The 22240-nt window shown below is 36.5% G+C and overlaps 1 protein-coding gene across 1 annotated transcript; it reads right to left on the reverse strand.

The window, feature by feature from the left end:
* Positions 1 to 1610: 1610 nt before the first annotated feature.
* Positions 1611 to 21049, reverse strand: LOC130072402 (adhesion G protein-coupled receptor F5-like). The gene is made up of 19 exons (XM_056237493.1): positions 20948 to 21049; positions 20338 to 20430; positions 20031 to 20123; positions 19726 to 19818; positions 15285 to 15377; positions 12842 to 12928; positions 8920 to 9045; positions 8170 to 8273; positions 7837 to 7895; positions 7590 to 7729; positions 7203 to 7391; positions 6578 to 6778; positions 6258 to 6428; positions 5925 to 6106; positions 5102 to 5272; positions 3444 to 4829; positions 2483 to 2524; positions 2174 to 2392; positions 1611 to 2085 (listed from the first exon to the last, which is right to left on the reverse strand). Exons 6-18 carry the CDS (start codon positions 12864 to 12866, stop codon positions 2186 to 2188), a joined length of 3003 nt encoding a protein of 1000 aa, XP_056093468.1. The 5' UTR covers positions 12867 to 12928; positions 15285 to 15377; positions 19726 to 19818; positions 20031 to 20123; positions 20338 to 20430; positions 20948 to 21049; the 3' UTR covers positions 1611 to 2085; positions 2174 to 2185.
* Positions 21050 to 22240: the final 1191 nt, after the last annotated feature.

The following is a 22240-nucleotide window of genomic DNA, read 5'->3' on the forward strand; positions in this document are numbered from 1 at the left end:
TTCGTTACATGAGTGCCAAAATACAACATGTGTATGTATATATATATATATATATATATATATACATATATATATATATATATATATATATAAAACAATAAATATATTTCATGGTGTCAAAACAGCAGTGCAAAAGATATCCGAGCCTTTACATCTCCTCTGAGTAAATAGTCCTCACTTTAGATTAGCTCACAAAAAGAGTTAACTGACAACTACTAAATGTTTTATAACTAATTGAATTAATCATGAATTACAGGAATACGTGTTAAAGGTATTCTAAGCGATGTCGGGTGACTTCACTTCTTGTTGACGTTTAAAGTATTGTCAAACAAAAGGCGGCTAGCTAGACCCTCCCTCCTCCTCATCCGCGCACTAACCCCCAAAACCCCGCCCCCAAGTCCTTCTTGTCGGTGATTGGCTGGAACTGTTTGTCATGTTTCGTGGAGCGGGTTAGCCCAGTTTGTTTTTGTTGCTGTTTGTGGAGCCTGGGCTGTCTACAGAGATCGCGTTTCTTTACAGTGTGTTCAGGGGACAGGCAGCCAGCGGTTAGTGAGGAGATGTTTGCTGTATGTGACAAAAAATGTTTTGGCCTAAAAAACGCGTGACATCGCTTAGAGCACCTTTAATAAAGCATTTATTAACACACAGTGGGATTAAAAATTTAAGAATCTGTTTAAGATCGACTAATCTTATGTCCTTACATAGCATAACATGAAAAACTAAGGTAGAGTAAATTGAATTTAGCATTTAAGGTTATGATGAGGATGATGATAGCTGTTAAGCATGAGATTCCTGCCAGTCCTGTTCTCTCTATTGTAAGTTAAATGAATCAGATTACTGAGACTCTTTGTCTTTAATGGCTCTTGGAGCCCCCTTGCCTGGTCGTTGAATGGTTAGGTTGATTGGATTAGCATCAATGCATTTGAATGACACTGTTATGCTGATGAGATCAGGGCGGGGGAAATTTCTGTAAGCGAGCTGACTCGTGTACTTCATTTACATACCACCTCTCTGTAAATCCCTCCCCCTCGGAATGTATATAAACTACAATGTATACTGCTTTAGTCAGACTTGACTGCAGCTACCGACAGCTCTTGTTCTCAATAAAGAATCCTGCTGAAGTCTCCTGGTCTTCGCTTCTGAGTTTCCAACAACACTGAGTAACTATTACAATAGTCTAAATAATAAGATGTATAAATGTACATTTAAATAGTTTATTAATCATTTACTTGCACTTTCTAAATTATTTTATGAACCACTGACAACTCCTAAACAACAGGTTTGCAAATGTAATAATTTAAAAATTATAAATTGGTAATTAATAAAGTATGAAAATTATTAAACGCATTATATATATATATATGCTTATAAATTCTGTATTCATAAACTGCTTATTAATTTCTATTAATTCTTTATAAATAATAAATTAACTATTTACTAATGCTTAACTAATGATTCATAGCATGCAGTTATTATAAAGTGTTACCAAATTGGAATTATAGAGAAGTTTCATGCCATGAGTCCCTTGAGGGAAAAAATGAAAAGCATGCCTTATTGTTTAATAAAAAAATCATTATGTAGGATTAATGTTTTTCTCTCTTCTAAAAAGAAAAACTTTCAAATCAGATTTCCCCCAAAATAATCAGGATGCTTGATTTGGCAAGCACCCCTAATAATGACATTTGAAACAAGTGTTATTCATTGATGGATTTAATAGAGAGGAAGGATAAAGTGTTGGTACACTAAACAGTGTTCAAACAGAAACCAGAATTGAATTTCCATTTTCATAAAACTGTGTGTACAGATCAAAAATAGATGTTTTTAATCTAACTTGGCCAATCTGGTTGACCAATAGAAAACAGAAACGTACTGAATATTCAAGTTGTAGCATTCAGGAAGGGATTGTATGTATAGTTAATGAAGTCTAGACAGAAATCAAACACTCTCAGTAACAAGGTTGTGCCTGAGGCACAGCGATAGAGAAGCATTCGAACAGGAAATTAAGCCGTCTGTCTGTCTGTCTGTCCGGCTAAGCGTTCAGAAACCTTTCGTGGCTGTGTGAGGAGTTTATATTTGCCCCAGCATCTGTAAAACATACGATCATTACAATAAAAGTTCAGGCAATATGCACCAGAAATCAACATAGAGTGCAGAACATTGACATTCAACTTACTCCTGCCTCTTCTCAGAATGGTGTTGAAAACATCTGTGAGAGTCGTTCTGTTGGAAGAACTGCTGTGGGTGTTGACATCCAAGCTCTATGATAGGAAAGATGGCATTGTGTTTTCAATAAACGTTTTTGCATGAAAAACTTGAAAGAAACAAATGAGGAAAATGTGTTTACATGTAGGGCACGGGGTCTAGTGAATCTCGCTTTAAGTGTCTCCCGAACCTTTTGGGAAAAAAATAAAGTGTCTCAGACAACAAATAACGACAACGTAATGTCAAGAACAGCCCATAAAGCAAGAAACTCAGCTCTTACCTTCTTTTCCATCAGTAATCCCAGGACCAATATTAAGAAGCCCTGAAATTAGTGAACAGATCATACCAGTTAGTTGTTGTTTTTTTCTAATAAACTGTAATAATGTTTGAATGTGAAATATATGACTCTTTGAAGGAATATTCCAGGTTCAGTACAAGCATTTGTGGCATAATGTTGAATTCTTTAAAGTTGCAATGAAGCGACATCTGAGTGTAATGAAGTATGAAAATAGAAAAAAAATGTAGGGTGGGGACTCAATCTATCGGTTGGTGATTGGACGGAGGCATGCCAATTTTTTTGATTGAAGTTGTTTAAATAATTTTAGCAGTTGTTTTAGGGTTTACAGCATTGTCATGTTATCATGTCAACAAAGGTGTAAACCTTGATATAACTTCACACAAAAGATTCTTTCACACTATCGTGTTAAAGGGGTAGTTCACCCAAAAATTTGAATTGTCATCACTTACTCGCCCTCAAGTTGTTCCAAACCTGTATGAATTTCTTTCTTCAGTTGAACACAAAAGATATATATATAAAAAAAATGGTAACCAGATAGTTACTGGGCTCTATTGACTTCCATAGTATTTTTTTTAACTACTATGGAAGTCAATGGCTACCGTCAACTCTTTGATTACCAACATTCTTTAAAATATCTTCTTTTGTGTTCAACATAAGAAAGAAACACAAACAAGTTTGGAACAACTTGAGGGTGAGTAAGTGATGACAAAATGTTCATTTTTGGGCAAACTATCCCTTTAACACTCATATTGTTTACATCTTGTGTCTACACTAGTGAAACTATGGATTGGCCCATTCACTTCCACAGTACATGCCTCACAGTAAGCTTGAAATGTATTTTTGTGGTAATCAACACTAGATAGATAATCGAGCTTCACTACTGAACCAAGAATATCTTTAAATGAATGATTCTTAAGATGTATATCTAAGTGATCCATTATACCTGGAAGGAGTTGAAGATTGTAAACAAGTAGTGGAGGGCCAAAGCTTTAGGCTGTATCATAATGCCCAATCCGAGACCCCATGTGATGCCGAAGAGGGGACTCAAAATGGCCACACTTCTGAGAATGACCACCAAGATGTTCTTTTCACCTCTGTTGCTCTCTCCTAGTCTTCCCCTGAGCATTTTCACCATGACTAGAATCACGACAATAATGTTGACAACCACAATGACCAGAGCTGGTATGACAAAAGCCAGAAGGTTCCTGGAAATGTCCCAGTTCAGCCAGCATGTCCCATTCTGTGTGACGTATTCTTGACTTCCGCTGGTGGAGGCGACGGTAATAACCGAGATGAGGAGAGGTGCGCCATAGCCCACGATGAAGGCAACCGCCATCATTACCGATGTGGAAATCTGAGAGAACACCATGATGGTGCGGTAGAGGAGCAGAAGGGCTGAGACCATCATCCAGAAGAAGAGGGCCAGGTAGAAGAAGTGGGTGAAAAACACTGCAGCGCTACACAAGTTAATATAGTCCTCCCCGGGCTTTGCGATAGCAGCCGCGATAATGAAGCATATGTCAGCGATCAGGAGAGAAAGAGCAATATTGACTAAGCATACATGCCGGATATATGACGTCGAGTTTCTGGATATTTCCTTCCAGATGATCGTTTCGATGATCAGGCACACAACCAAGCTGGCTATCGAAATGGCAACACCAACGTACGTAATGACAGCCAAGGAGAGATCTTCAGGAGCATAAGGGGACATCAATATTGAAAATGAAGTGGTGTGATTACAACGACAAGTGACATTGCCGTTTATCAGTATGACCTTACATCCTGTTGAGTCCCATCCTCCAGTCCTATTAAAAAGGTTAAATTCCCAGAAAGCACATTGAGGGTTCCCTAATTTTACTGAATTATTGTTATGAGCTACTGTATTACTGCGTTTTTCAAAGCTCAGCTCTATGTTGTTGATAGGTTTGCTTGTGTTCACTACAACAATGAGTCCATTGATGACATTTTCAGTCTTATTTAGGTTATCTGTCCGATATCTTGCAGGCATAACGTTGCCCAAGGAAGAGAAGGCCAGTGCTGTGATGGTAATATTTTTACGAGTGGATGTAATATCTGGGATGAATATTTCAGCGGTTGAGTTGAGCTTCAATACATCCCTAAAGTCTACGGATGTTGTTACTTTTTTGAACAGGAATGAGTTGGATGGACTCGTTATGTTGAAGTTTGTGTCTGATGTCGCTTTTATAACATTTTCAATGGAATTCAGGAGTTGAGAGCTGTCGCCTTGGCTTCCGGCATTTGAATTTAACCCTACCCACACAAGTTTCGCTGACTCTGATGAAATGACATCCACGATATTGAGGAAACTCTGGAAGATAAATGATGTAAGATTGGAAAATGTTAAAGGCATCCCATTTAGATGACCTAAAAATACATATTTTTAGGTCATTTTTAGGCTTATTTTTTAGCTTTTGCAGTTTCTCTTCTAAAAAAAAAAAAGACAGCTGCATGAAATAAAAAATACTAGATTCATAGACACTTCCTCTTTAAAAGCTCATGGCAACTAGTATGTGGGCTAAATAGAACTACAGCAATACAGTCATGCAAGTAACAAAGTAACGGCAATAAATTTGAGCTTACCGTTAACACAACTTCATCCAGCATAATATTTTGGGAGATGCCTGCAATATTGTTTAGTATTCCCACAATTGTCGAAACAGTAGCTTGAGATTGAACTACGTCTCCGCTATTGACTGTGGTGGCATTTTTCAATTTAATCACAAAATCTGTAAAAGTTCCTGTATCCACAACCTTTTGAAAAAGAAAACAAATAAAGGTTTAAGCAACAAAAAAAAAGGGTTTGCTGTATTTTGCAAATGGAGTCTGAATTCCTGGATTGAGCGATAATTGTGTCATGAACAAATATCACTTTCCCTATTTCATCTTTCAGATCTACTCAACATACAAGTATTTACAAAAATTGGATACACTAAAAAAACGTTTTAAATAAAACAATGATTGGAGTTTTACAAGTAAATACTATTTTGTCTTTCTACTTCAGAATCTCACATTTAAAACAATGTGTTACTTGCCAATTCTTTGTAATTATTTGTAAAATGTACAAGCAATTTCTGAGTGAAAAAACTTTCCACAACACATTTTTTTTCCTCAGTAAAACTGTATGTATTTCTCTAATATTTTACACCAAATAACTGGTATTGTGATACATGGGTAATAGACTTCTTGTGCTTTTTAAGTGTAACAGAGGCCAGCTAGTAAGAGCTGTGGGTGTAAACCTCACTCCCCTGATCTCAAGAGGCGCACTAGCGACTGATACTAGAGACTGCAGTTTTTAGTGTACTTGTTAGCGTACCCGCCAGTTCGAGTCCTGTATGGAGCGGGTCGAGTAAGACCAGAGGTGTTACATAAGCAACATGGCAGGCAGTAAAACTGAAAAGCAAACCTTTGATTCCTGTTCCAGTGCATCAATGATACGAAGAACACATTTGTCCTTTACAGTTTTCCAAAAGCCATTGGATTGACACTCTCCTTCTCTGAAGCCAACGTTATTTTTATCACAGTCTCCCACCACAGGCGGATCACGAAATTTTCCAAAACCATACACTTGATCAAAGCATGTGACAGCTATGAAAAGAGGCAGAAAATTATGTATAGGCCTATACAACTGATTTATAAAACATAATATTTTATATGAGTTAATAATGTGATAACATTATAACTGATAACTGAATTTCAGTGACGGCCAAGAATGGGTGGAAACAGAACTTGAACTTACTGCTGTCTAGGGATAGAGGGTTGTAAACAAATAGTTCCACAGCCCTTGAGCTGTATGAGAATCCAAGTAGATCTGTATTGCTCAATTTGCAGGTGAATATGCTTTTTTTCCCACATGAACTTTCACTCAAGATATTAAACTGTTGTGTAATACATTTCAGTGAATCAGTTTCTGGAAATACAAGATGCAGATGAAAGACATCACAGATGTGGCTACTTACATACTTCAATTAAAAAATAAAGAAATAAAATTGTCCCATTGCAGTTTTAAGACTGAATTTGAAAAATTACAAAAGGACTGTTTCCATTTCTGATACTTACTGCTGCTCAGCATTTTTTTGTCCTGCACCCACTGAATGGAGTAATCAGAATGCACACAGCAGACGAGCTCAACCTGCTGATTTTCACATTTGTATGCCTTATTAGTAGGTACTTGCATACTAGGATATGGCTTAATGTAGTCAATCCTGTCCCAAGTAATATGCAGCCCTGTGGTTGTGTTGTACACACATTCGTAACGACCTGCAAAAACAGACATACATTTAATTTTAGCTTCAAAGACACGAGAATGGTTAAAACAGATTTTCATTCAAAGTTTCTATTAGAGCTACATTTAAAAATTATTTTGAAAATCGATTAATCTGTCAATTATTTTTTGGATTAATTGGATATTTAGATGGAAAAAAACAATAGTTACTAATTATATAAAAAATAAAAAAAAATAAAAAAATGATTTGAATTGTGCCAAGCAGAGCGGGGCTGAGAGCTGTGAGAGAGAGACCAGAGGAATGAGTGCAAATGAGTGACACCTGCGAAACACACCGGAGGAGCGACGACAGGGGAGGAAGAGAGAAGGAGCTACATTTATGTTGCTGTTTCTTTTGTGATTGAGATTATATACTATATATTTCAGCAGCTTTGATCTGCCATGGGCGCAAAGACTCACCGTTATCTCTGATGGTAACATTCTTGACTGTGAGGGAGAGACGATCTAATGAAAACACATAACGCCTGCTTTGCTGTACGATTCCTCCTTGAAATTTCCAGTCTACATTTCCAAGGAGGTTGGCAGGGCAGGAGAGTGTTATATCTTGTTCAGGAAAAACAGGATCTCTTGTTCGCAGGTTTTTGTTATCTAGAAACATACAAGCACAGATGTGGACATGTTAGAGCTTCAAGAAGCATATACTACAAACACTGCTGTGTTTACATGTTTAAAAAAAAACATTATTTTGAAATATACTGGTTATTGAACAACATGTCTTTTGTCTCTTGCATATCTGACATAATTTTGCATATTTGTTCTACAGAAAAGTACAGCATAATCTTTTACCAGTTTCAGCGACTGAAGTTGGATCAACTTTGAAATCTTTGACGTCTTTCATGTTGGTGTAAATTGCTCGGTTTATCTCCCCAGTAATCGGTATCACCTCAGCTGATGTAATAAAGAAGTCTACGATCACACTTCCAGGCCTGATCAAACACAAAAAGATACAAGAAAATGTCTATTATGCATTTGAACTAACAAAAGTACAATGACCATGGCAAAGCAAAAATCTTAGGGAGAAAAAATACCATACCTAAAACCAGTGACAGTAGAAGAAATGAAACCTTTTACACCCTTGAAGCTGCTATCGATCTACATGAGACAAAGCCGCGTCAGAATTTTAAAAATATATTTCTTTTAATATTGTGTTATTACAATGATGTTCTTACAGCTTTTGTTTATAAATGTTAAAACTTCAAGCCCTTTTCTCTTTACATTCATCTAATCACAGTCTCTTGACAAATAACACTGGAGTAAAACACATGAGAATTTTACTATATGGCTGAATTAATACCCTAACACAAGATCATTGATTATATTTTATTCAAATTGCATTTGGTACAAGATGTTTTTATTTAACACTTACTGCTTCCTCAATATCTGATTTGTATTCCTTGAATTTCCCACTGTTCTGATTATTCAGGCTTACATCAAAAATCTCGTCTATTGACAGTGATATCTGACGTTTTACTGGAGTAAAAGAAAAAGAAAAAGCAATAACAAAATGTTGATACAAGCAGATATTATAAGCATGAAAAGACCATAACCCCATTAGGTCATAAGTTATAACTGGGATTTGCAAACAAGTATTATTAAATGTAATATTGATCTTTACCATATTGATCTCATAGATATAGCCGTTGAAACTGATTGAACGATGGCAGAAATCTTTTCCCAATATATTGTCCTTATACTCACTCAGGATTATGGTTAATTTCATTCAAGTCGTTAAAGTAATTTGCAGGTTTTTTACACTTAGGTTTCTGCTAGAGAAAGTGGTTTATGTGATGCTTCTGTATGTTGCTCAATAACAAATCTTTAACATTAAGTCAAAAGTGACACAAAATAGGTTGTCTTAGATTATGCTATTTCCTGTGACTGCCAGATTTACCGCAACTATGTTAAGATTCACAGTCAGACAACTGAGTGTGAAAACTGATATCAAATTAATCAGTATTCAATTAAAAAATCTCTGCACTAACAAACCAAAAGCACTCAATTTTCATTTCAGAAATCTTTTTATTTTCAGGCATATATATTATATATGTTTTCATAACATGTATAATGGAGTAAACTTCTTTGTCTTTAGATTTCCTTTGGTGTAATCAGTACTTACCAAACATTGGTGTTGTTGTTGGTATTGGTACCGGTGTTGCTGTTGGTGGCTTTGTTGTTGGTAGAGCTGTTGTTGCTTTTGTTGTTAGTACAGTTGTTGTTGGTCCTTTTGTTGTGGTAGATTGACCTAAGAATAGAGGGTTAATTTTTCTATTAAAATAAGTACATTCCATATATTAAATATGTAATTACAAACTTAAAGTAAAATTTTGTCCCCCTGAAATTAAAATTTAAGTTTTCTGGCTGTTAGTATGAATATGTTTGTGCTCCAAAACAAAGACAAAATCTGCATTTAGAGGATATATGCATTTCAAATGTACAGTCTCTCTCTACCACTAATAAGGATCAACAATGTTGACATAATTCATAGAAAACCAAAACAATCCAAGGCTTTTATTTAGTACAGTGGCTATATTAACATATACACAGACCTGAATTAAATATTCCATCACAGTAATGACTTTATGAATCTCTTCACTGATAAAATCGAAAGCATCAGAAATACAATTGTAATGTACAACCTTTGACAACGTTTTATGATTCAGCCTAAATTACCAGCAACATGTTAATTAGATCATAGTCATACCCATAATGAAAGAGTTGTTACCTGTAGATATCGAAGAGCCTCTTCTTAATATTATTAACTCATCTTTATCTCTAAGGCATGTCCCAAGACCGTTCAAGCCTCTCATTAATGGGCCTACCTGGTTAAGTAACCATGTAACCTTTATGCGTTTTTTATTTAACTCCGTTAAATTTGCATATAGCGTGGGAATTGAAGATCGGATTTATATCCGTTTTATGTGGGCAAATGTAAATGGAACCGTTTTAACAAATCATAGCTATCCGATTCCGATCAGTAAAAAACGTATGAAATGACCAGGTGTAAACAGGCCCAAGAAACCACAATTAGATCCAAATGAATGAACAAATTACAGACCCATTTCAAATCTTCCATTTATGTCTAAAATACTAGAAAAAGTTGTGTCTGCTCAATTGTGCTCCTTGCTAAAAATTATATCTATGAAAAATTTCAATCTGGATTCAGCCCCATCATAGCACATGAAACCTGTGCTCGTTCAAATTTCAAATGTCTTCTAGCTTCTAACCAAGGCTGTTGTGATCTCAATACTAGTTTTACTTGATCTAAGGGCTGCGTTGGACACTGTAGATCATAAAATACTCTTAGATCGACTACAAAATTAAACTGGTGTTCAGGGACAGGCATTAAGGTTGTTTCAAATAGTGCTTATCAGACCGTTACCACAGGGAAAAATATAAGATAACACCAGTAAATTATGTAGTGCCACAAGGATCTGTGTTAGGCCCTTTGCTATTTTCAATATACTGACACTTGGTAATAGGAAAACATGGAATTAGTTTCCACTGTTGTGCCGATGCCGATACTTATATTTCAGACCAGATGAAATCTCTAAATTATCCAAGTTTGCAGAGTGTGTTAAAAATAAAAAAATATTGGATGAACTGTAATTTCTTCTGTTAAATTCAGATAAGACTGAGGTTTTACTTATTGGACCAAAAACATGTTCACAGAATCTCTCAGAATACAATTTGCATTTAGAATGATGTACTGTTACTTCATCCTCTACAGTTAAAGACCTGGGTGTTATATTTGATAAGCACTCAGAAAATGTTTTTAAGAAGACGTATCAACGTCTAGGTTTATTGAGGAAATTGAGGAGTTTTAATGTTGAAAAGGACATTCTGACAGTGGTGTATAAATCACTTATCGAATCTGTGCTTACTTTCAACATTGTATCCTGGTTTAACTCTCTTTCTGTCAAATGTAAAAATAGACTGTTAAGGATTATAATTATGGCTGGTAAAATTATTGGTGAGAAACAAGTAACTCTGTCTGATCTTTACACTGCGGCAGTGAAAAGGAAAGCGTCTGTTATTGTGACAGACTCTACTCATCCCCTGCATAGTTCATTTAATGTACTTCCATCTGGTAGACGATATAAAGTACCTTTGGTGAAAAAGGCCAAATATAAGAAGACTTTTATTCCGACTGCCATTGATATTTTAAATAGGAAATAGGGGAGGGGAGGGGAGGAGGGGGGAGGCGTGTCTTAAATAGTGTGGTTGTCTTTTGTATTGTACTGTTTGTTGAGCCCTTGTCTAAAGACAATTTTCTACCCCCCTGTGGGGATAGACAATAAAGCTTTTTTGAATTGAATTTGAATTTGAATATTAGACAGCATGATTGTCTTTCGAAAATCATGTCATATGTTACAAAAACAGCCTTCTTCCACCTCAGAAACATTGCTAAGCTACGGAACATGCTATCTGTTTCTGATGCAGAAAAGTTAGTTCATGCATTCATGACCTCAAGACTAGATTAGTGTAATGCATTACTACGCATGTGGTTGCTCTGCATTCTCAATAAACAAGCACAATTAGTCCAAAATGCAGCTGCTTAGAGTTCATAGGTCAAGAAAATATGATTATATAACTCCAATTGTATCATCTCTACACTGGTTACCTATTAAAGGTGCTGTCTGTAAGAATGACAGCTAGTGGGTGAAATAGGTACTGCAGTCCAAATTCAAAATATCAGACAGTTGTTTTACCCGCCCCCTCCTCCTCAGACTCGACGCTCACGTGGGTTGCCAGTTTAAGGACACGCAACAGGAACGAGCGCAATCGACAACGAAAGCCGAGGAGACCTACGCACTGTAAGTTGATGAGTTGATTTATCCGCGTTTTAATATGCTCTCATTCATAGAGTTTTTAAGATGGATATCAAGGCTTTTTAGGTTGTGTGGAATCTGCAATATCTGACCCAGTTTGTTTGCTCGTTTCCAAGGCTGCAATACACTGTGTTTCCTGCCAACTGGCATCCCAAGGTGTCGAAATACTATTGGGTGAACTGGTAGTGGGCGAGATCACAAAGACCAAAACAAAAACAACACGGAACGTGTAAAATAACAAGTAAAATAACTGGCTGTAGAAGTGTTTTTCAGAGAAACGAGTATGTGAACTTAGCATGTTTCCTAAATATCTGCAAACATATTATGGTATTTGTATGCTTTAGTAGAGTAAAAAAGTTACATACAGCACCTTTAAGTTCCTTATCAAATTACAAAATATTGCTACTGGCCTATAAGGCCCTAAACGGTTAGGTCCTGTGTATTTAACCAATCTTCTATTGCCCTAGAATCCATCATGCTCTGTAAGGTAACAAATCTCTGGGCTTTTGGTAGTACCTAGGTCCACTAAAGGAGGGAGAGCGTTTCTGCATTTGGCTCCTAAACTCTGGAATAGCCTGATATTGTTTGGAGCTCAGACTCAGTCACAGTTTAAATCTAGATTAAAGTCACATCTCTTTAGCTAAGCATTCACATAATGCATATCATAACCTTGTACTTCAGTTATATCAGATCAAATGCACATTATTATCTTTGCTTAATGTTATGAACAGCAGCTACGCTAATTATTTTCCATTTGCTTTATCTCAGGATGCCCGAGGTAACTAGAGAGTATGTCAGCTCCAGTTTGTTTCCAGCCACTTATGAAGGCACATCTCATGATCTGATCCGATTTTCACTTTTTCTCAGCATTATTGCCATTTGAGTATTACTGATAACATCATAGATAGCAGCAGGTCTAATAAGTTGCATTCACACTTATGCACAGATCTATTTCAACATATCAGATGTTTTGTGCTGTCCAACACATAATTGACTGTGTTTACATAAATTTCACATCATGAAATCATTTGGAAATGTAAGTGCATTTGTTGTGGGGAATTATCATTTTAAAAACACATTTACAAGCAATACGAATAAGAACAATAAAGTGAAATAAACAAAAAATAAAATAAATAATATAAACTGGAGTCTGATTTAGCACACACAGAAACATTTGTCTTACATGAAGAGGTTTGTAGGATCACCTACTTGTTACTGTTGTTGAGGAAGACATCAGAGCACTTGTCACGGCTGTTGTGCTCTCAGTTGTGTTTGGGGCTGAAGGGATAGTAAACTCTATGAAAAGCAAAGGTTTTGATGATCAGACAAGTGCAAGCTTGATGGTCAAGAATTAAGGATAGTCTGGTAACTAGTGAAAGTCTTGGTTACTACTGTAACTTCCGTTTCCTGATAGAGTGAACAAGACGTTGTGCCGAGACAAGGGCATCTTTGCCTGCCACCAAAGTAAAAAGGACACTGTTGAACCTGGGCGGGTACCTGGCGAACTGAATCGCATAGCCGAGTCTGGCTGTCCTGTTGTGCCAGAATGATGGGTTGGGAAGCGCTAACTAGGCCTGAATATGCTGCACTGACCTGTGTGGGCCTTTGTGTGAGTCGAGGCTGGAGATGAGGAGGCAACAATCTCGCATCCAGTATGCCTGAGCTGCAGACTGTGTGACCCAGGGAATGAGGAAGTGGAAGAGATGTTGTTCCTGGATCACCATGGTGGACCTTCGTCGCTCGGAGAGCAAAGTTGGTCACCAAGTGAAGTTCCTGCCTCAACCCCGGCTCTTTTAGAGCTTTGGACATGCGGGATGGACATGGCATGCAGGGCAGAGGTGCTCTCGACTGGGCGGAACGTGCTTGACAAATATTTGGAGGTCCGTGGGGATTGACTTGGTGGAAAGGCTTCCATTGTTGCTGCATATTGTTGTGCATAGCAGAAAGACCAGGAAGAGGAGCAACTGAGGTGACTCTCTCAAACAGAAAAGAGAATTGTGAGCGCAACGTTGTTCTCTCAGTGAGAACATGAACCATCAACAAACGCTGTCTTAGTGTGGGTACGGCCCAAACACTTAAGACAGCAATCATGGCCGTTCGAGGATGAGAGGTACGGACAGGGCCGTCGCTAGTGGGGTGAAAGGTGGTGACAATTATAGGGGCCCCCGCTGCCCAGGGGGCCCCACAAAAACCAGCAGTTATACTATTTAGGCCCCTGTTGTATGAATAATTCTAATTTTTATATTAGTTGTATGCCTGAGATTTAAATGAAAACCGCAAAAACGTGCAATTTGGGTAAATATTTTTCCAAATTTCTGCTTCTCTTACCTCCATAAAAATGGTTTAGTCCGACCTAAAATATTTATTAATTATTCAGTCAGAGTCAGTGACAAACATCAGATGGACCCAATAAAATTGTAAGTCCCACCCCAGCTCGTGAACAGAACCAATCAGAGTTGAGGCGGCAGCCTGAAGTTAACGATGAACTTGGTGGAAGAGCAGGAGACTGACTGACTGAAAAATGTCGGGGAAAAGAAAACATAAATCAGGGAACCAGAAATGCCAGGAAAAGACGGAGAGGGAGGCAAGGAGAGTGGTTGTATCCTAGTCGATCAAGACGTTCTTAAAGACCGGTTATATATTGTTATTTCGCTGGGAATTAGAAAACTTCCGTCTACAGTCTGCCGTGTACAGTCATTTTTTATTATCGGTGCGCGCCGCAATCGACCGAATGATTACGTGGTCTAAATTCCTGTCTTTTTACACTATTGTAACTAGAGTTTTAAAAAAATTACACGAGTCAGGACGCATTGCATTATGCATCTGACCTGCCGGCTGATGATATTTAAAACATCGAGAAAACACGAATACAACACACTGCACTTGGATGAATAAATGTATTCGCTTTATTTAATAATATTACCAGTTCCATATTATCTTTATTAAAAAATAAGACAATGAATGGTTTTATTTTTTGAATTAGACTGCATTCTTGTCAATTTCTAAATGTTTACTTTTTGATTTATGAATTATAACAGACTGATGGGGAAAAAAATATTACTTTTTAAAAATTGGTTTTATTATTATTGAACAATTTCTTGCTTTTTTGTTAGTTAATCCTCTAGCTACGGCCCTGGGTACGGACCACATCCAGAAACACACAGGCTTGAAGGCAACTTTAAAAAGACCTTTTCTGTCTGCATTTGCTCTTTTAGGGAAATCTGCTCTTTTATTGCTGAAGCGCCCAGGGGAGCTCTCTGCACTTATCTGTGCCTTAGAACGGGGGGAGAGAGACCGCTGCAATGCGCCATGTACACCAGCTTTGTTAGAAGATTCCCTTGAATAGATGTGAATGAAATGAACGATGGTTGTAAACACATACACAGGGCCCCAAAGAACAAGTCTGAATGAGTTGATGCACGACATCTCCTTTTATACCCGTATGTTTGGGAGAGTGGCACATGCAAATCACGCATGCCAATTCTCATTGGCCTTTTCTCAAATTATCAGGGATACCAAGTGCGACCCATAGTGTCAGTTTTAGACACAGTGACTGACAGATAGGAAACATCACAAAATCAAGGTAAGTGTTAAACATACCTCTGAAGATTTTAGTTTTTAGCAAAGATGCCATGTAAACTGAATCACTTACTTGTTGTTTCTACTGTTGGAGTAGATGCTGGAGCGCTTGTTATTGTTGTACTATCAGTTGTGTTTGTGATCAGGGTTGAAAGGCTTGTAACATCTACAAAATCAAAAATCTAATTTTAACTGAGATGTGAAGTAATTAATATCATCCAACAACTACTAAACAATATGTAAACATGGTAAGTGCTAAACACATCTCTGAAGGTTTTAGTTGCTGAGCTAAACACCCCTGCCCAACACTCCAAAAGGCTGCTTCTTACACATTTGTCTAGCAAAACTAACAAGCTGATACCAAAGTGTGTTTTCAAGTTTTGTTGCTGCCTGTTTGATTAGGATTGTAGGTCTTTTGACATTTGTGAAAACAAGACTTTTGTTCAAGTGGAAACATGGTGTTTAAGAATCTAAGCTTCTAACACTAATCTAATCTAAACGTGGAGCACTTCTAAACACACTGCAGCTGATTTTAGTTGTGTGTGTATGTAATATGTATGTGTTATAGTATATTAAACCAGAACTCCAGTATTTTCACAAACTGTCCTTCGGATGAGACGTTAAACCGAGGCCCTGACTCTCTGTGGTCATTAAAAATCCCATGGCACTTATCGTAAAGAGTAGGGGTGTAACCCCGGTGTCTTGGCCACATTCCACCCATTGGCCCCTGCCAATCATGGCCTCCTAATAATCCCCAACCACTGAATTGTCTCTATCACTCTCTCTCCTCTCCAACTATAGCTGGTGTGTGGTGAGCGCACTGGCGCCGTTGTACTGTGGCTGCCGTCGCATCATCCAAGTGGATGCTGCACACTGGTGTATACTGATACAGGCAAATTATCAGTGCTTTTACTACTCGACCTCAGTGCTGCATTTGACACTGTCGATCACAACATAGTTCTTGACAGGCTGGAAAACTGGGTGGGGCTTTTCTGGGATAGTCCTAAAATGGTTCAGGTCATACTTAGAAGGGAGAGGTTATTATGTGAGTATAGGAGACCATAAGTCTGAGTGGACACCCATGACATGCGGAGTCCCTCAAGGCTCAATTCTTGCACCACTCCTATTCAACCTGTACATGCTCCCAATGAGCCAAATAATGAGAAAGAACCGAATCTCTTACCATAGCTATGCAGACGACACACAGCTCTACTTAGCCCTATAGCCTAACGACTACAGCCCCATTGACTCCCTGTGCCAATGCATTGATGAAGTAAACGGTTGGATGTGCCAAAACTTTCTTCAGTTAAACAAAGACAAAACTGAAGTCATTGCGTTTGGAAACAAAGATGAAGTTCTCAAGGTGAATGCATACCTTGACGCTAGGGGTCTAACAACTGAAAATCAAGTCAGGAATTTTGGTGTGTCTCTAGAGTCAGACCTTAGTTTCAGTAGTCATGTCAAAGCAATAACTAAATCAGCATACTATCATTTGAAAAATATTGCAAGAATTAGATGCTTTGTTTCCAGTCAAGACTTAGAGAAACTTGTGCATGCTTTTATCACCAGCAGGGTGGATTATTGTAATGGACTCCTCACTGGCCTTCCTAAAAAGACCATAAGACAGTTGCAGCTCATACAGAACGCTGCTGCCAGGATCCTGAGCAGAACCAGAAAATTTGAACATATCACACCAGTCCTCAGGTCTTTACACTGGCTCCCAGTTACATTTAGGATTGATTTTAAAGTATTATTACTGGTATATAAATCATTCACTGGGCTAGGACCTCAATATATTGCAGATATGCTCAATGAATATAAACCCAACAGATCACTTAGATCATTAGGATCACATCAGTTAGAAATACCAAGGGTTCACTCTAAGCAAGGAGAGTCTGCTTTTAGCTACTATGCCAGCCACAGCTGAACCAGCTTCCAGAAGAGATCAGATGTGCTCCTACAGTAGTCACATTCAAAGCCAGACTCAAAACACATCTGTTTAGCTATGCATTTACTGAATGAGCACTGTGCCAATGTTCGTCCGACTGTTTTTACTGTACTGTACTTTATTTTATTTTTTATTCTAAACTGTTTTAATTATTTCCTCCTATGTAAAGCACTTTGAATTACCATTGTGTATGACATGTGCTATATAAATAAACTTGCCTTGCCTTGCCTTGCCTTGGTGCTGGTTGAGGAGAGAACCCCTGATATGATTGTAAAGCGCTTTGAGTAGTACATATGAAAGCGCTATATAAATGCCTCATTCATTCATTCATTCATTCATTCATTCATTCATTCATTCATTCATTCATTCATTCATTCATTCATTCATTCATTCATTCATTCATTCATTCATTCATTCATTCATTCATTCATTCATTCATTCATTCATTCATTCATTCATTCATTCATTCATTCATTCATTCATTCATTCATTCATTCATTCATTCATTCATTCATTCATTCATTCATTCATTCATTCATTCATTCATTCATTCATTCATTCATTCATTCATTCATTCATTCATTCATTCATTCATTCATTCATTCATTCATTCATTCATTCATTCATTCATTCATTCATTCATTCATTCATTCATTCATTCATTCATTCATTCATTCATTCATTCATTCATTCATTCATTCATTCATTCATTCATTCATTCATTCATTCATTCATTCATTCATTCATTCATTCATTCATTCATTCATTCATTCATTCATTCATTCATTCATTCATTCATTCATTCATTCATTCATTCATTCATTCATTCATTCATTCATTCATTCATTCATTCATTCATTCATTCATTCATTCATTCACATGTGTTGCCGGTTTTGTTGTAGCACTAATAATTGCTGTTGAAACAATTGTGGTAGAGGTCAATAAAGTCCAACCTATACTATAACCAAAGCAAACTTGTCATACATATAACAAACATTTTGAAAGCTTTGTATGATCATATACCTGGTGTTTTTTGTTATTGGAGTAGATAAAGCACTTGTTATTGTTGTACTGTCAGCTGTGTTTGGGATCAGGGCAATGTTCCCTCTAAGCTGCACGCGTGCGTGGCCGCGCACTTCTGATGCCTCGGCATCAGACTTCTGAAGCGGCGGCCGCGCAGAAAAGAATAAAATGCCACACAGAGGACTGACGCGAAATGTGTGGGGAAATCCATTTGATTGTAGTTTAAATGAGAAATAATTTCAGTGCTCTGGTCTACCGCTATAGAGTGAAAACTGGTGAATGCAGTTTACATGTTTCATAGAAAGAGAATGATGTGAGCGCATGTGATTGACAGTGAGTCGTGTGTGCGGACCAAATAGCTCAATACGAGAGGCAACGAGAAACGCAAAGACATGTGAAATAAAATAACATCATAATGTTTTAAAGAAGAGTGGTTTGATTAAAGTGGTGGAAAGAACGGTTGATGGACACAGAACGGTAACAATTACACACCCACCCGCGTGCAAATTCAAAATACATCATTAGTTTAAATAGATGTTTTTGTGTGTGGGGGAGTTTCAGGGATGGTTAGATTATAAAAGAGTTCACATTCACTTTTCTTGAAAATATTTATCTATTAGATCTATTTAAATGCTTCAGTTTGTTTTCATATTACAATAATATAATATGTAAACAAATTGAAGCATTTAAACTGATATATTATATCACTTCAAATACTTAAATTTGTTTTTTTATATTATATTATATTATATTAGGCCTATATTTTATTATATTATAAGCCTAAATAAAGAATATCACAAGGACATTGTTTAGGTTATATTAGGCCTATATTTTATTATATTATAAGCCTAAATAAAGAATCTCACAAGGGTATTATTGTTTAGGGCTCCTTGCCATTAAAAAGTTTGAAACACCCTGCTAAAGAAAATATTGGAAATTCATAAGCAATAAACAATCATTTAACTTTGATGGTTTAATGCTTCCTGTACACAATTAATTGACTGAACAAAAACACTTTATGGTTTTCCCAAACCATCTCAGTGTAACAGCTTACTTTTCTTTCATACTATATTCTATTATTGTAAAGAATTGAACTGTCCTGCAGAAGATTTTGTAAATTATTTTTCATAGGATTTCTTGGTAAAGACTGTACAGTTAACAGCACTGTAAAAAAAAGTAACCTAAATCAGGTAACCTAAAATGTGCTTCATTTAGTGACTTCTTAATTAACTGCTTGTTTTTCGAAAATATGATTTAATACCAATAAGTTACATCAAGGGTCAAATAAAATAGAAATGGCAAATTCAAGTTAAAAGTTACAACTGAATGTTGAAACCATTGTGTTTCAACGTATGCTGTACAGGTCAGTTATAAAGAATATTTTTCCTCAGGTGGCGAAAAATGTCCGCCCAATAAAAAAAAGTTTTGCTCAGCAAGAAAAAAAATTAGAGGGAACATTGGATCAGGGTTGAAAGGCTAAAATCTTTTAAGATTCTAGTTGTTGGTGACAACGCCACGTGAATAAAATTATATAATCACTTACTTGTTGTTTCTACTGTTGGAGTAGATGCTGGAGCGCTTTTTATTGTTGTACTGTCAGTTGTGTTTGTGATCAGGGTTGAAAGGCTTGTAGCATCTACAAAATCAAAAATCAAATTTTAACTGAGATGAGAAGTAATTAATATCATCCAACAACTACTAAACAATATGTAAACATGGTAAGTGCTAAACACATCTCTGAAGGTTTTAGTTGCTGAGCTAAACACCCCTGCCCAACACTCCAAAAGGCTGCTTCTTACATTTGTCTATAATCTATATAATCAGTAATAAAAGTATATAATCACTTACTTGTTGTTTCTACTGTTGGAGTAGATGCTGGAGCGCTTGTTATTGTTGTACTGTCAGTTGTGTTTGTGATCAGGGTTGAAAGGCTTGTAACATCTACAAAATCAAAAATCAAATTTTAACTGAGATGAGAAGTAATTAATATCATCTAACAACTACTAAACAATATGTAAACATGGTAAGTGCTAAACACATCTCTGAAGGTTTTAGTTGCTGAGCTAAACACCCCTGCCCAACACTCCAAAAGGCTGCTTCTTACACATTTGTCTATAATCTATATAATCAGTAATAAAAGTATATAATCACTTACCTGCTGTTTCTACTGTTGGAGTAGATGCTGGAGCGCTTGTTATTGTTATACTGTCAGTTGTGTTTGTGATCAGGGTTGAACGGCTTGTAACATCTACAAAATCAAAAAGAGGTAATCTTCTGGCAACTACTGCACAATAAGTAAACATGGCAAGTGATAAACACATCTCTGAAGGTTTTAGTTTTTGGTGACATACAGTACCATGTCATTTGAAGTGATATTTTTTATTTATTTTTTATATATTTTGTATATTACTTTGATACATCACTGTCTAAGAACGATACCTAAAATTGTAATAGAAAACGTTTATAAGAGTGTTTAAGCTCTGATGTGTTTTTTACATTTAAATATAAATATAATGTGAAGTTTTTTACATTTTATTAAGAAAAAATTTACTAGCAGACCACTTGTAATTCTTCACAAATTATCAGTTGTCTAAGAAACACAATTAACGCGAGACAACTGGGGAACAAAGTAACCATTGTGGGCACCCTGCTAAAAACACTTCTGAAATGGTACATTTTAGTAAATATTACACATGACTAAAATATTTTTAAAAATTAAGTCAAATTTACAAATTAACATATTGAGTATGTTGCAAAAGTAATACCTGTATTGTTTGCTGTTGGCACTGATGGTGTAGATGTTGAAGATACACTTGTGTTTGGGATTGTGGTTGAAGGTATGGGACAGCCTATGATAAGCAAAGATATAAATTAATTTGATTACATGACTTTGATTGTCAAATACTATTCATCAATGTAAACACTTATGTCTATCAAAATAAACACAAGTAATATTAACAAAAGTAATAGTAAAAGCTGAATTAGTTTTCCACTAAACAGTGACAGATAACATAGAAATTAAAGAGAAGCCCTATGATGGGAACCAGGTGAAAAAATACCAGATGGCTTTCATGTACTTGGATGTAAAAGCTGCAAAACTGCACAACACTCTACGATCACATTATTTGTCATTTTTGACTAGTGATATAGAGAGGCTTCTTTATTAGGGGGTGACAAAAATAATAGACTGGTGTCAAAAACTCTACGATCACACTAATTGTCAGTATAGATTTTTTTAAACAGACTTTCAGTCCCACTTTAGATTAGGGTACAATTCTCACTATTAACTAACTATTAACTATGACTTTTGCCTCATTAACTGCTTTATTTATAGTTAATAAGGTAGTTTTTAAGTTTAGGTATTGGGTGACTAAGCGATGTAGAATATGGTCATGCAGAATAAGGCATTAATATGTGCTCTATAAGTACTAATCAAAAGCCACTATCCTAGTAAATATGTATGTTAATAAGCAACTAGTTAATTGTGAGAATTAGACCTTAACTAAAGTGTTACCAGACTTTCTTTAGTTTTGCTCAATTTTGAAACACACTGAAATTGAAAAAAAAGATTAAGATTTTGGAGCTCAAATGTAGAAATATACGCATTATTCCACTTATACTTCTCCTACCTGTAGTGATGTTTGCACTGGAGATTTGCATGCCTTTCTTGACACACATGGGGAATTTCTGTCCACAAATCAACGCCCTCAAGCGCTCTATAACCGCTTCTTCTGAAGCATTGATTTGAATGTCAATGGTGTATTTGAAGGACTTTAGTGGAGCTGCAAACATTAAGAAAAGAAGAAAATAATACACTGGTCATAAACTGCATCAGACTTCACACCAATCTCCAACTTAGATTTGAAATAAAGAGAGACTCTTTACCAGGTGGTGGCCGGCAGAACGTTCCTTCAGTTGGAAGAGAAGTGATGCATCCACACGTACCATTTTGACTGTGGCCGCAAACGCCATGTTTAGAGCATTGTTCGGTGGGCCAAGTGTATTGATTCTCACACTTGCATTCAGTTTTGCTCGAATTTGAAAGACACACTGAAAAT

Source organism: Rhinichthys klamathensis, unplaced genomic scaffold (assembly GCF_029890125.1).
Source record: "Rhinichthys klamathensis goyatoka isolate OS25496 unplaced genomic scaffold, OSU_Roscu_1.1 h1tg000487l_1, whole genome shotgun sequence".
In the NCBI taxonomy this organism is placed as follows: Eukaryota; Metazoa; Chordata; class Actinopteri; order Cypriniformes; family Leuciscidae; genus Rhinichthys; species Rhinichthys klamathensis.